At 39.1% G+C, this 14,747-nt stretch overlaps 1 protein-coding gene across 1 annotated transcript; it reads right to left on the bottom strand.

The window, feature by feature from the left end:
• Window positions 1-1,215: 1,215 nt before the first annotated feature.
• On the bottom strand, window positions 1,216-10,339 carry rnf113a (ring finger protein 113A). The gene is made up of 11 exons (XM_053515025.1): window positions 10,270-10,339; window positions 9,668-9,836; window positions 9,426-9,505; window positions 8,252-8,350; window positions 5,502-5,609; window positions 5,304-5,413; window positions 5,103-5,209; window positions 4,691-4,780; window positions 4,043-4,136; window positions 3,695-3,801; window positions 1,216-1,378 (listed from the first exon to the last, which is right to left on the bottom strand). Exons 2-11 carry the CDS (start codon window positions 9,771-9,773, stop codon window positions 1,311-1,313), a joined length of 969 nt encoding a protein of 322 aa, XP_053371000.1. The 5' UTR covers window positions 9,774-9,836; window positions 10,270-10,339; the 3' UTR covers window positions 1,216-1,310.
• Between the last annotated feature and the right edge of the window lie 4,408 nt (window positions 10,340-14,747).

Genomic DNA, 14,747 nt, shown 5'->3' with positions numbered 1-14,747 from the left:
GGGAGTTTTGTTGTTGTTACAAACCGAAAAAGGTAGGTATAGTTTGCGAATGAAATGCTTACTCCTGATTGGACGAGACATCTGTCACTCAAGATATAAAGGAAGTAGGAACTTGTTTTTTTTTTCTTTGTTTCTTGTGTGTTCTGCTCACCATATTTGAAACCACAATAATGTTTGCACATTCGTACACACACAAATCTACCGCTACTACAGTACTTCCTGTATATCTTGAGTGACAGATGTCTCGTCCAATCGGCGGTAAGCATTTTATTCGCAAACTATACCTACCTTTTCCCCCAAAAAAAGTTTTGGGTTTTGGTATTTGGTTTTGAATTTGTTTTCCGTTTTGTTAGTTTGGTTTTGAATTTATTTTGTTTCGGGTTTTGTTTTGTTTTGCACTTCAGGGCCACCGTAGTGTACTGTGGAAACGTACTTAAATTTTGTTACTCCTCGTCCGAATGTGCCAGTTCAGTGTCTATGTAAATGAGCTACTATCTACTATCTAGTGCTGCTAATATCCTGAACAGCAACCACGCTTATTCTTTTCCACCTGTTTTTTATTTTTCTACCCATCACGAGGCATCTGGAGATTGTGCCAGCTTCAGTAGACAAAGGCCGACCCTGCAAGGATCTTGAGGCATCCAGAGGAGGACCAGCTCCAGCTGGATTCTGCTTTATAATGGTTTGAATCTACACATGTTGCTCCTGAGCTTCTAGTGATCCAGATCCCACCTGCACTCTGCACCTGCTGACTCGTCCCTGTGCTGAACTGGACTCCAAAATAACTTGTTATACTCAACTTCCAGCCTCCTAGCACACAGTATGACTGCAGATCAATCCCTGCTATCTGATATTACTCAAATAAGGATGGGTTCTCTGTTGAATCTGGTTCCTCTCACAGTTTCTTCCTATAGTTCTCGGAGTTTTTTCTTGGCATCGTCCAAAATCATTATTATCTAAACACTTTTTTTTTTTCACTCATACACAACTCCATACATTTTCTTTTAATTTTGTAAAGCTGCTTTGAGACAATGACCATTGGTAAGCGCACTATATAAATAAAATAGAATTTAATTGAACTGATTATCTAAACTTGGCAAGTGAATTTTGCATAATAGGGACCTTTTAAAATATATATATTTATGATGTTATTTACAACCAGGTTAAGAGAAGTAATTCTGTTCAAACAAACCATTAGATAAAAAAAACTATATATAAAAAAAAAAAACTTTATTTTTTTAAAGTTAATTTACAAAAAACAAGAAAAGTATCAGGAGGGAACACAGGAAAGAGCGGAGTGGACAGGACCGCTAGTCTTCCTCGTCTGAAGGTGGCTGGTCTGCAGCAGCCTGATGTTTCTGCATCTTCGCCATCAACTCTTCAGAAAAAAAAGGAAACAAAGTTTGAGTTTTGACAACATGCCCACTATTCCATTCCTTTTTTTTTTTTTTTTTTACAGTATAACACCAAGACACCAAGATTTTATTACACATCTCAATAAACGCCTGAACGTATAGGCGTTTCTCCTTCTATGATATTTAATGTTTCTTTATATTTCTGACACAATGTGGCTTCAAAACTAAACAGAACCAGATCCAACAACGCCTTCATCTAAAGCTGCGCTGAAGGAAGGAAATCATCTCTAAGAACATCAGTTGTGAAATGCTGAAAGGATCCATACAGTGGTGTGAAAAACTATTTGCCCCCTTTTCTGATTTCTTATTCTTTTGCATGTTTGTCACACTTAAATCTTTCTGATCATCAAACACATTTAACTATTAGTCAAAGATAACACAAGTAAACACAAAATGCAGTTTTTAAATGATGGTTTTTATTATTTAGGGAGAAAAAAAATCCAAACCTACATGGCCCTGTGTGAAACAGTAATTGCCCCCTGAACCTAATAACTGCTTGGGCCACCCTTAGCAGCAATAACTGCAATCAAACGTTTGCGATAACTTGCAATGAGTCTTTTACAGCGCTCTGGAGGAATTTTGGCCCACTCATCTTTGCAGAATTGTTGTAATTCAGCTTTATTTGAGGGTTTTCTAGCATGAACCGCCTTTTTAAGGTCATGCCACAACATCTCAATAGGATTCAGGTCAGGACTTTGACTAGGCCACTCCAAAGTCTTCATTTTGTTTTTCTTCAGCCATTCAGAGGTGGATTTGCTGGTGTGTTTTGGGTCATTGTCCTGCTGCAGCACCCAAGATCGCTTCAGCTTGAGTTGATGAACAGATGGCCGGACATTCTCCTTCAGGATTTTTTGGTAGACAGTAGAATTCATGGTTCCATCTATCACAGCAAGCCTTCCAGGTCCTGAAGCAGCAAAACAACCCCAGACCATCACACTACCACCACCATATTTTACTGGTATGATGTTCTTTTTCTGAAATGCTGCGTTACTTTTACTCCAGATGTAACTGGAGACGCACCTTCCAAAAAGTTCAACTTTTGTCTCGTCGGTCCACAAGGTATTTTCCCAAAAGTCTTGGCAATCATTGAGACGTTTTTTAGCAAAATTGAGACGAGCCTTAATGTTCTTTTTGCTTAAAAGTGGTTTGCGCCTTGGAAATCTGCCATGCAGGCCGTTTTTGCCCAGTCTCTTTCTTATGGTGGAGTCGTGAACACTGACCTTAATTGAGGGAAGTAAGGCCTGCAGTTCTTTAGATGTTGTCCTGGGGTCTTTTGTGGCCTCTCGGATGAGTCGTCTCTGCGCTCTTGGGGTAATTTTGGTCGGCCGGCCACTCCTGGGAAGGTTCACCACTGTTCCATGTTTTTGCCATTTGTGGATAATAGCTCTCACTGTGGTTCGCTGGAGTCCCAAAGCTTTAGAAATGGCTTTATAACCTTTACCAGACTGATAGATCTCAATTACTTTTGTTCTCATTTGTTCCTGAATTTCTTTGAATCTTGGCATGATGTCCAGCTTTTGAGGTGCTTTTGGTCTACTTCTCTGTGTCAGGTAGCTTCCATTTAAGTGATTTCTTTATTGAAACAGGTGTGGCAGTAATCAGGCCTGGGGGTGACTACAGAAATTGAACTTAGGTGTGATAAACCACAGTTAAGTTATTTTTTAACAAGGGGGGCAATCACTTTTTCACACAGGGCCATGTGGATTTGGAGTTTTTTTTCTCCCTTAATAACGTAAACCTTCAATAAAAAACTGCATTTTGTGTTCAATTATGTTATCTTTGACTAATAGTTAACGGTTTTTGATGAGCAGAAACATCCAAGTGTGACAAACATGCAAAAGAATAAGAAATCAGGAAGGGGGCAAATAGTTTTTCACACCACTGTATGTTTGAGCGCCCCTTAATCAATAAGCCAAGGCAGGTTTGGTTTTAAATGCAGCTATGGTACGTATCCCACAGAATATAGTGCTATATACAATACGATGTTATCACGATACCAGGGTGATGATTCGATCTCTATTGCGATTCTGCCAGTATGATTTCATGAATATTCATTTCTTTTAATTTTGTTACAATTCTAAACAAACTATAGAAGAACTTCAACATTTTACCACCTCAAACGCAAACATGTATAAATTAAAATATAAAATAGATAAATAGATTTTGCAATCAGCGTGACGTTAAATGAATCACTGATAACCGAATTGATTTGTCCCCCTGTCTCTATTATAAATATTTAATATTGTATAAGACGCCACATGAGCGAGCAGGTTAGTTACCTTTGGCTGGGTTGAAGACTCCGTTGGTTTGCTGGTTGCAGACGTAGCAGCGCTTAGACTTGCGGTAATGCTGCAGCGCGCAGGTCTCACAGAAATAATGTCTACACCTGATAACACCAAGAGTGTGTTCATGTCAATAGTGGAGCTTTAACTACACACAGTATGCAGTGAGGTGTATATACAAGACACCAGGTTTGGTTATACTGTATACTATAGATGTGCTGTATGTATGATTCTGGTTATACACTGCTTTGAGGGTTAAAACAAAACTCTGGCCTGGATTAATGTCCTGGTGATCTATCTGGGAAATTATTTTTATCAAAATAAATGACTGCGACTGAAACTCACTTTGTTATAATCGGGTTCTTAAACGACTCCCTGCAGATGAAGCACTTGAAAGGCAGATCTTCCTCGTCGCTGCTCACCTCGTAGTTCTCTTCGTCTGCAAGAACAAACACGGCAGGTGTGTGTAAACTACAGCCTTTCTCAAAAACAGCTATTTAAATATTAGAATAAATAAAAAAATTCCTAATGAAGTTCCTGCATCAGACACCAGGTGTCACTATTACACAGAACTAGAGGCTCTGTACAATCAATTTACTTTTAAATCTTCTTTAATTATTATTATTACCTGATTTAAAAAACATTTTACAACATTAGCTCTAGAATTATTGCCGCCCTTGGTAAAGAGTCATTTATTAATTGACTGATTTATTAATTCAGTTATTATATAATTCACCTTTGTGGTTAAAGATGATTCCGTTTATATTTTACTTCAAACACTCAATATAAGTAAATTTGATTTAATGTCAGAATAATTAAACAAGGATTACAATGTTTATTTGGTTAAGACAATTTGTAAAACATGACACATCTCCTATAAAGTAAACACATAAAAAAAATCAACTGGAAGTTTTAAAAGCTGATGTTATACAGGTATGCGTGTATGTAATTATCTCAGGCGTGTACAGAGTTCACACCCCCGTCTCAGCTCACCGTTAGCTCCGTATCGTCCCTCCTCTAGCTCGCGCTCGATCTGCCAGCCGTGCTTATAATCCGAGCGGTCGTGCAGGAACTTACAGCTGTCTGAGGGGAAAAACACACAGACACACACGGGTTTCAACCATCACCTACATCAAACTGGGGATTACATCACTAAAACTCTATTCTAATGTATTCTCGCACACGTACACGCACAAAGAGACATGCACTCACACACCCACTGACATGCACTTACACACACATTTACAGAAACCTCCACACGGACAGACACGCAGACGGGAGACAGAAAGACAGACAGGCATGCAGAGAGAGACAGACAGGAGACAGACAGACAGACAGACAGGCAGGCGCGCAGACAGGAGACAGCCACATGATTGCAAACAGAGACAGACAGACAGACACACACCTCCAAATCCACAGAAGCCGGTCTCTTTGTAATCTTTGCAGATGTCAGGCTGGTAGTCCCACCGCACTGTTGCCCTCAGGTGCTCCGGTGCTCGGATTGGTCCTTTCCTATCACACACACCCCACAGATCAGACCGTGTGTTAAATCATACAGCAGCTCTAATCACAAGCCGTATATAAACTCGTCCCGAGGTCACCGTACCTGACCATGCCGGAGGAGGCGTTCCCCATGGTGGTGTCCTTGGGCTTGATGAATTTCTGATAGTTGTTGATGCCGCGGTAGATTTTGTCGTCCTCTTTGCCCTGCAACTCCTAAAAAGACAGCAGGAAGGAAAAGAATCACGCATCGTCTCATCGGGACGGAAGGAGGAAGAGACTCGAACACCAGCGCTTCACTCACCTCCTGGATCTTCTGGCTGCGTTCGAAGATGGCCTGGGCGTCTTTATCTCGCTCGGTGTCCAGCGCGTACACGGCGGTGGCGCCCATGTCGTCCGGTCCCTCTGGTTTCTATCTCACACACACACACACACAGTCATCAACCTGCTCACTTCGAGGAACTGATAAGCGATCCTTCTGTAAAGTCAGATCCCAAGACTTCAACTATCATTCTTAAGTGTTTTAGTCTGATTTCAGCGTTCTCAAACAGGAAGTGGCGTCGAGTTAAAACTTAACTGATTTCCACAACAGCCGAATGTTTACAAATATTTACTTTGTTTAACACATGACAAATATGATCAGCTGATCGTGTTTCATCAAACAGCAAATTAATTAAGATCTCAGAATTCAGGGTCATTATACCTAACGTAAACACTGCTGTATAATTAAACAACACTTGAGGTGGTGCTGTTGTACTGAATATCAGCACGGCAGTGAAGCGGTCTTAGAGGATTGAGTACAACAGCACCATCTCGAGTGTGATACTGCTTTTATACAACAGAGCAATTCCATCACAAATCATCCAGTGGAGGAGAAATTTTCCACCATCACTTCTCAGATTTTTTCACCAAATGTTGGTATTGCCATGAGAACAAAAAACACCAATTTATTTTGTCCCAACTTCCACTCGTTAAAAAATATCTATAATATATAAAAAACATTGGGGGGGGGGGGGGGGGTACCCCTTAACAACCCCCAGAACCCAAGGTCTGTACGTATATATATTACTCAAAAAACAGGAGTTACTTCACATCACCTCATCTTGAAAATAAATAAAAACCAGGGGGGTGTTATGCCCTGTTTTATAGAAACACATTACGTGTGTAATGTCCAGGTTTTGCAAATGTTTTACAATTTGATACACATTTTATACACAGAGAATGTACATGGATCTACACAATAGGACTTATCAAGGAACTTGGTGATTGCATCATCTTTTTCTTGATACTAATTAAGTGCAGAAAAACTTTGTGGTTTGCTATAGGGATGGTAGTGAAAACGATGGTTCACTAAGATGCAAGTTTATTGAGGTTCTCATGAATCCACTCAAAGTTCTACCAAATTTAAATCAAATCTGCCTGTCATGGGAAGAGTCCTTATGATGAGATAGGTGGTACTGTTAAATGACTTTTTAGGCGTGCCTCTCTGCACGCGCCAGTGCAGGATCAGATTTTGACTCCAGACAGGTTCTACGACTGGTGCAAGATAACATTTCAGGAATTGAATTTGTATTTGTCAGCTGTGAAGCAATTGAAGACCATGGCCAAAAAATCAATGAGAGACTGATGTCTGCAAAGACTACTCCAGGCACTCGTAGTCACCATAGATTTGTGCCAACCAAAGATGGATTCTTAACGTTCAGAATCTCTTCTGATAGAATGTCCACTATTATTCAAAAGGAACCATCAGTCACTTCATCTGAACTTAAACCTGGACAATATGCTGCAGTAGTCTATGATGACAAGTGGTACATTGTTTGTATTGACCAATGATCTGATGAAAATCTGGACATTTGTGTCAGGTTTATGCATCGTGGGGCATTTGGGAACAATCTGTTTTGGCCAGAAAGCAAAAAAGAATGCTGGATTCCATTCATCCATATACTGACGTTAGTTTCTGTTCCTGCTGTCTCAGGTGGAATGGGACGACAATACAGATGGCCAGCTGAGGATATCGAGAACGTTGAAGCATGCTTTAAAAACTTTCAGGCAAAGAAGACTAAAACCACTTAGTGGTCAAACATTTGTGGAGGCATTTCCTAGCAAAATGACTTTGGTAGCTACAAAGTGCATGCCTTTCCCAGTTGATATTATTTGTGTTACTGCAACTTGACAGGTGTCCTGTACATGTACCCTTTTGGTCTTATTTCATGAACTCATTTTGTGGGCTTTGTTCATTCAGAATCAGATACCCAGGGTGATAAAACAAAAACTGTGATTGATGATTTTTGCTACCAGACCCTTTAGTCTAAAATGTCCTTTCAGTGTAGAGAGATGAATAACTTCAGTATCGGTCTTTGACTAGATATGCATTACAGAAGAATTCAAAGTAACTTCCACTTTGAAAAGAGCAGATTTTATGAGTATGCAATAAGTATTTTTACAGTCATTGCGGTACATTTCTGTGTGTCAAATCATAGAATTTTGCAAAACCTGGACAAATTAATGTTTACTGATTTCTATAAAACAGGGCATAACACCCCCCTGATTTTTATTTATTTTGAGGTGATGTGAAGTAACCCCCTGAATTCTGCTTGCAGAATCTGAATCTACAAGAAAAAATACATAAATACACCCAGTTTTATCTTCATATGACATATAGCAAGTGAGTTGTCTAGGAAAATAGGATTTCAAAAAGTGTCTCGAAGCTCGTCAAGGCCAAAAATCAAGATGGCTGCCATTTTTTAACGAGCGGGAGTTGGGACAAAAAATTGGGGGGGGGGGGGGGGGTTTATTTTCATGCCCATACCAACAATTGGTGAAAAAAAATCAGCAAAATCTGTGATCATGTGACAACGTATGACATTTATCTTATATCTCATTTTAAAATATCAGCTGTATTAACTTTCCTGGTTCGATTCCTTAATATTATAACGTTACAATTTTTAATCACCACTCGTCGAAAGCCTCCCGTCCAATCTGATTACTCGGGCAGAACTAACTGTAAATAAAAATAAACTGTAAATAATAAAGAGTAAAAGTGTGATTTCTCACCGCTGAGCGAGAGGATTTATAAGCCACTGTGATCTTATTGGCTCCTTGGTCTTCATCGCTGTCGCTGGAGGAAACCGCTTCTCTTTCCACCTTCTTGGTCTAAAAAATAAAAAAAAGTTGGTTAGATTTTATATAAGGGATACATTAAACGTAACAGATACTACATCCACAGCTAGCCTGTGACATCACGTCAATTCAGCAACCTTTCACAAACTGCTCAGGAATGTCTGAAGGAGGTTTTCATCCCATTTCTGTACAAGCACCTGCACATTTTCTCATGGCGGTTTCTCAGCTCCTGTGACGTCACCTACAGGTTTTCTGATTCTCAGCTCCGGGAACTCTGGTTTTCTCCATCTTAGCATGAGCGGACCCCACTTAAATTCTAGTTAATCTACAAACCGAACTGTTGGTTGGAACACGTCTATATACCTATAATTATCACAAGCTAGCTCAGTCATTGATAACTCTGACATCCGTGGTGAGTCAAACTACAACGATTCTAGTTAGCTAAAGTGATGCAAAGCTAGTGGTTCGGCAGCCGTCACTCAAACTGGCCACGCCCCTCAATTACAGCTGGTACCTCGGCATACGAATGGCCTGCCCTACAAATTTTGGCCTTAAGAATTTAATTAGAACAGAACACCGACAGATCTCAGCCGTCAGTCAATGGAATGCCAAGCAACGCGAGTTTACATTTCTTTTTTTAGTCACGAAAGAGTCAACCCGCGATACCAAAACTGACATGCATTCAAAAGCTACGTGATTTTCCTCACTTTCTTGTATCTTGTAATATTGGTGATATTTTTAAGTACCTGGAACGGATTAGCTGCATTTACATTAATTATTATAGAAAAATTCATATCGCAATATGCCAAGGTTCTTCAGTGGGCATAACTTACGGCTTAATATAATTTTAACTGATGAGGTACACAGAAAATTCACACCTGATGCATTTTTAATGAATGAGAGACCCATACTGTTCATTTGTACCAGACTGTAAGCATAATTATTTCTGTTGTGCCATTTTATTTTATAGAAACATAATGAAAAGTCACTGACAGAGCGAGTTCTGATCAACGTACAGACAAAACCTTTCATTTATTTATTCATTTTATATATATATATATATATATATATATATATATATATATCTCACTACAGCAGACAGACTAACCCGCTGTATCATGGGGTTGGGAGCGCTTGGTTTCTTCTCTCTTTTCACCACGGCGTTTTTCTCCTCATCGCTGCTCCTCTCTAAACAAACAAACAAACAAACAAACAAACAGGCTTTAGGGGCTTCATGGTTTCTACACTGTTAGCAAGAGTGACTAGCCAGCCTCCAGTGTTTAAGCTTATAATAAACCTCAGCTTAGGAGTTTATATCTAATATTAGAGGAAATAATTACTTCGTTTTACCTTTATCGCTGTCGCTGGCCTTTCTTTTCCGTGCAGCGAATTTCTTGTTTGATTTTTTAAACAGAAACGTGCAGGTTGTAGATTTGGTTGGTTCAGCCTCCGCCATTTTGGATTCCGCTCAAAAACAAACCCAGTGGAGTTAAGAGGCGTTGGAGACGCAGTGCGACACCTAGTGGAACGGAGGTGAAACAGTCAGCGTTCAACAAACATACTGTACATATTTGATTTATTTATTTATTTATTTATTTATTTATTTGTTTGTTTGTTTGTTTGTTTGTTTGTTTGTTTGTTTATTTATTTACAGTAAGCCAGATTCTAATTTAAGTAATCCAAGCCCTTTATTTCATCATTTGTTTGTTTGTTTAGGGTGCAAAATGCCAGTTTTTTTTTTTTTTGTTTCAAATTTAGCACCAATATTTTCAGTACACATTATATGATCAGCAACTGCTTAAGTATTTCTTTTTTTTTTTTCAGCTCCTCCCATCAAAAAAAGTTTTTACAAAAGATCCAGGCCAGGACACGCGAGAAACCTACCACTGAGCCGCCAGTGCCCTAATAACAGCTTGAGTGACTTTTAAAACTATTAATATGAATTTACCAACTTCGTATTATTTGGTCTGTCTATATTGTCGAATTGTCTGGGAATTTGCACATCAGCCTCTGCTTCAAACTGGAAAAAGGCCACAGTCAACTACAGGGGACGCGGGAATCAACTCTGGAATCACATTTAATTCTTGTGTCTGACAGCTTTGCGGGTTACACAACAATTGTTCAAATTGGACTCATATAAGTGAGAGCGAGGTCGATAACCTTAAATAAAAACCAGAAAAAGGGTACATCACTATTCCTGATAAATAACAGTTAAATCACAACAGTTAAATAAAATTTAAACAAATACACCAACGACATTATTTAACCAAGCTTCTAACACAACTAACTAACACATACTATTCTATTAATCCTTTAAAGGACATGTAATACACAACATCATATTAAATTTTTTTGTGAATACATTTAAATACTTAAACACCGATCACAGCATACCATAAGTTACTGTTTCTCTTGTAATGAGCACTATAGTGAATTAATGAAATATCAAGTAACTCAATCAAGATTTAAGTGATCAGTCCTTCGTATAAGTAAAGAGCGGTATTATCATACCATCAGTGTCCCTGGGATGACCAGCAGCCGATGCACATCCCTGTCTCACATGTTACTGACTGCAGTCTCTTACGCACAGGTTTTGATACACAGACCCTATACTGTTACATCATAGTTACATCATAGTAGATACTGTAAGGTGGCGATTCTATCACTGATGCTGCTTGTATGTAGAGTCTGTACCTTTGCTCCATAAGTGACCGTGAAGTGATGCATACTGTGATGTCATACTCTGAATGTGCCACAGTTGTTCCTGTCGAGTGACTCCAGTTCCACCATTTCACTTATTTAACTTTACATATATATCTTGAGTGTGAAACAGACTCATGGTTGTTTAAAACCTAATGATCTGGGTTTAGTTTTAAAATCCATTAACATGTCGAGCGAACATGTTCTTCAACAGAAGGGATATGTTGTTGTTGTTGTTGTTGTTGTTGCTGGTCTTTCGGCTGCTCCTGGCAAGGGGTTGCCACAGCGGACCATCCGCTCCGCACATACAAGCTTGGCACAGGTGCCCTTCCTGACGCAACCCTCCTATCTTATCTGGCCTATGACTCACTGCAAATCTGGCTTTTTGTACAAAACATTTGTACCAATAGATAAATCTCTAGATTTATGCCACGGTGGCTAAGTGGTCAGAACTGTTGTCGTGCACCTTCAGGGTCCATGTTCGATTCCTGCCCTGTGCTTGGTGGGTTTCCTCTGGGTACTCCAGTGTCCTTCCACAGTCCAAAGACAAACGTATTAGGTTAATTGATGTTCCCAAACTGCCTGTAGAGTGTAAATGAATGTGTGTGTGTGTGTGTGTGTGTGTGTGTGCACTGTGATGGATTGGCACCCTGTCCAAGGTGTACCTCACCTCGTCCCTTGAGTCTCCAGGGATAGGCTCCTGGGATTGGCATAGATGGTGAGTGAGAAAAATAGATAAATATACTTTATTCACCCGAAAGGAAATTCCAAATAGTCTGCATTGTGTATTTTATGACTTCTCTGTAGCGCTTATACTGTGTAGGGTGGAGCCTATAAAAATATAAGCCTATCCTGGAGGCTAGGAAGCTCAGGGAACAAACCACATGGACACTCTGGATGGAGTGCCAACAGATCACAAGGCACGCACACACATACACACACACACACACACATACACAAACACACACATACAATCACACACCCCAAAAAAAACATTATAGGTAAACTAAAAACACCAGTCAGCCTACAACACATGTCTTTGGACTATAGGAGGAAACCCAGATAGGAGAACGCCAGACAAACTCCACACACAGACCAGAGGCAAGTTTTGTCCCCATCAACCTTGCAGGTATTTCAGTTGCAAAGCAATTGTGCTAACCACTGAGCCACCTGTATTAGCAGTTTTCTTACATTTAAATGTAACCCAGCTTATTGAAAATAAAATTTCCTTTTTTAAACTCTAAAACTTACGAAATTTTCAATTTCTTCTCAGACTTTAGCCCACACTGTGTGAGTATGCATGCAATTCTGTCAAAAGAAATGAAAATCAGGTGAACTTTAAATAAAATTTAAAGTGATTTTATCACTTTAAACTCTTTAAAATTTCCCTATAAACTTTTACAGGCTCAGTAAGTCTGGCCCTTTCCAAACTGGCCGACATATAAAACAAGGACATCAGCTTCAAAAGACTTCTTCCTGAAGCCACAGATTGCTCAATAGACTTTATGTTACAGATGACAAGACAAGTCCTGAACTTTGATCTTCAGACCTTCATACGTGTGAGGTTCATGTTGCATGTCCTTTCCCCAGATTTCTTAAGACCCAATCAGCAGCTGTGGCAGAGCTCACACACTCACGCCATGCACTCTTCAGATATTAACGTGTTAAATCTTCCATTTATTGAGTCTGTTTTTTAAAGGTGTAAACGTTCCCATGCTCACCTTCTCATTCTCTCTTTATGTCACTGTCTCTGCCCCCTAACTCGCCTGGTTTGTACAGATGTCGATGGCACAGATGTTTGGTCCAACATATAGAAACTCTGTCTTTTCCTATTAATAAACAATGACCTTTTTGACAGACAATGTATTCGTGTGTTTGAGTCTTTCCTGGCGCCAGAAAAGCTTATTAAAGCACAGCGGACAGACAAAGCGACTCACTTATTCAACTACGCAACTTTAAAACTTTACAGAGTGTGTGTTTGGTTGTGCGATGGACTGGCACTACATCCAGGGTGTAATTTATTCTTATATACAGACGTTACCCTTTAGTAAACGTTAGGACTCATGCTTATTACAGCATAATAGCAAATTCTGATACAGTGATTATATTAAATCATTATTTCTTTTATTAATTCTCTATTTCAATTATCCTGTACAGGGTTGCGTTCATTGCTATTCAGGCACGAGCCAGGGTACAACCTGGACATGATGCCAATCCCTCACAGGAGACACACACTCACACACTATGGGCAATTTGGGAACGCCAATCAATCTACATGTCTTTGGACTGTGGGAAGAAACCGAAGCACCCGGAGGAAACCCACCAAGCACAGGGAGAACATTAATCACACGATTAAACAACTGTTTTCTCAGAATTGTTCACCTGACTAGCTCGTATTTCTAATGTAGAAACTTGGGAGATATTATTAAAAAATATATCTGAAGTGAGTAAAAATCACACACACACACACACACACTTGTCCTCTTTTGAAACTGCTGCCCTATGTAAACTTTATTTTGATGAGAAAGTCTTTGGTGCCACTTTACATCTGTCCCTTGCCTAAGCCTTTGTGTCAGCCATCTTCTCTTCTTCTTCTTCTTGTTGGTTTTTAACGGCGGCTGACACCAACTTTATTAGGTGCATTACCGCCACCTTCTGCTCCGGAGTGTGGAACAGAGTCTCACATCCTATTTATCAGACCCGTTTCTTTAATAAAATTGAAGAAGATTTTATTATTTACTTCACTCGCCCATTTTATTAAAACCTTAAGATCCACCTCCTGATTTATGTTTTTTCTTATTTCCTTCATCATTGTTTCTCTTTCTTGTTCATACTTCCTACAAACAAGGAATACATGAGTTATTGTTTCTTCAACATTGCAGTGATCACATTGTCCATTTGGGTGTTTTCCTATTATTTTAAGTGTGCTATTTAAATTTGTGTGCCCTAATACTATTCTGTTGAAGATAACCTCTTCTTTCCTTGATTTACCTATATACTTTATGTTTTGATTTACTTTGTTTATTAAACTGTAAAGGAATCTACCCTTTATTTCATTATTCCACTTTACTTGCCATTCTTCAACCACTTTACTCCATATTAAAACCTTTATCTCTGATTTGCTTAATGGCATTTGTGTCTCTATTGTTTCTTTCTGTAAAGTTTGTTTTGCTAATTTGTCCACTTCTTCATTTCCCCTTATCCCTACGTGTGCTGGAACCCACATGAAACTGATTGATGTGCCTTTTTGAACAATTCTTGAATATATGTGTAGGATATTAAAAAGAATATCTTGATGAGTAGATTTAAAGGATCTCAAGCTCTTTAAAACTGAAGCGGAGTCTGAACAAATTAAAACCTTGTCAAAGTTTTTCCCCTCTGCCCACTGTAATGCCAAAAGCATTCCTATCATTTCTACAGTATAAACTGCCAAATGATTTGATGTTCTCTTTGCTTCACTGATCCACTGATTGACTTTGTGTCAGCCATGTTTCCTCATTAAGTATTATAATGAGCCCTAGTCACGTGACCAAGCACGCCTTTCTGGAAACGTCCATGGAACAATTCGTATATTGTTAATAAAATTACTTAGGCGCGAAAAAAGTTACACATTAGTTAATGATTTTATAAAAGGTGAAATTTAAACAATATATACACCTTTAATGTGAACGAGCTTTTATTTGTTTGTTTGTATGTGTCACGTAACGCGTTTCCCCCCTCCTAAATGCGC

The sequence above is a fragment of the Clarias gariepinus genome, chromosome 16 (assembly GCF_024256425.1).
Source record: "Clarias gariepinus isolate MV-2021 ecotype Netherlands chromosome 16, CGAR_prim_01v2, whole genome shotgun sequence".
Taxonomy (NCBI): Eukaryota; Metazoa; Chordata; class Actinopteri; order Siluriformes; family Clariidae; genus Clarias; species Clarias gariepinus.
The sequence above is the reverse complement of the archived record's forward strand: the minus strand, read 5'-3'. Positions and strand labels throughout refer to the sequence as shown.

What these genes read in the sequence shown, in the direction of transcription:
- rnf113a (XM_053515025.1), bottom strand. Translation starts at nt 9,773, where the DNA reads ATGGCGGAGGCTGAACCAACCAAATCTACAACCTGCACGTTTCTGTTT. An exon ending in GCCTCCTCCGGCATGGTCAG is followed by an intron (nt 5,210 to 5,303) that starts GTACGGTGACCT and finishes TGTGTGTGATAG; the next exon opens with GAAAGGACCAATCCGAGCAC. An exon ending in AGTCTTCAACCCAGCCAAAG is followed by an intron (nt 1,379 to 3,694) that starts GTAACTAACCTG and finishes TTTTTTCTGAAG; the next exon opens with AGTTGATGGCGAAGATGCAG.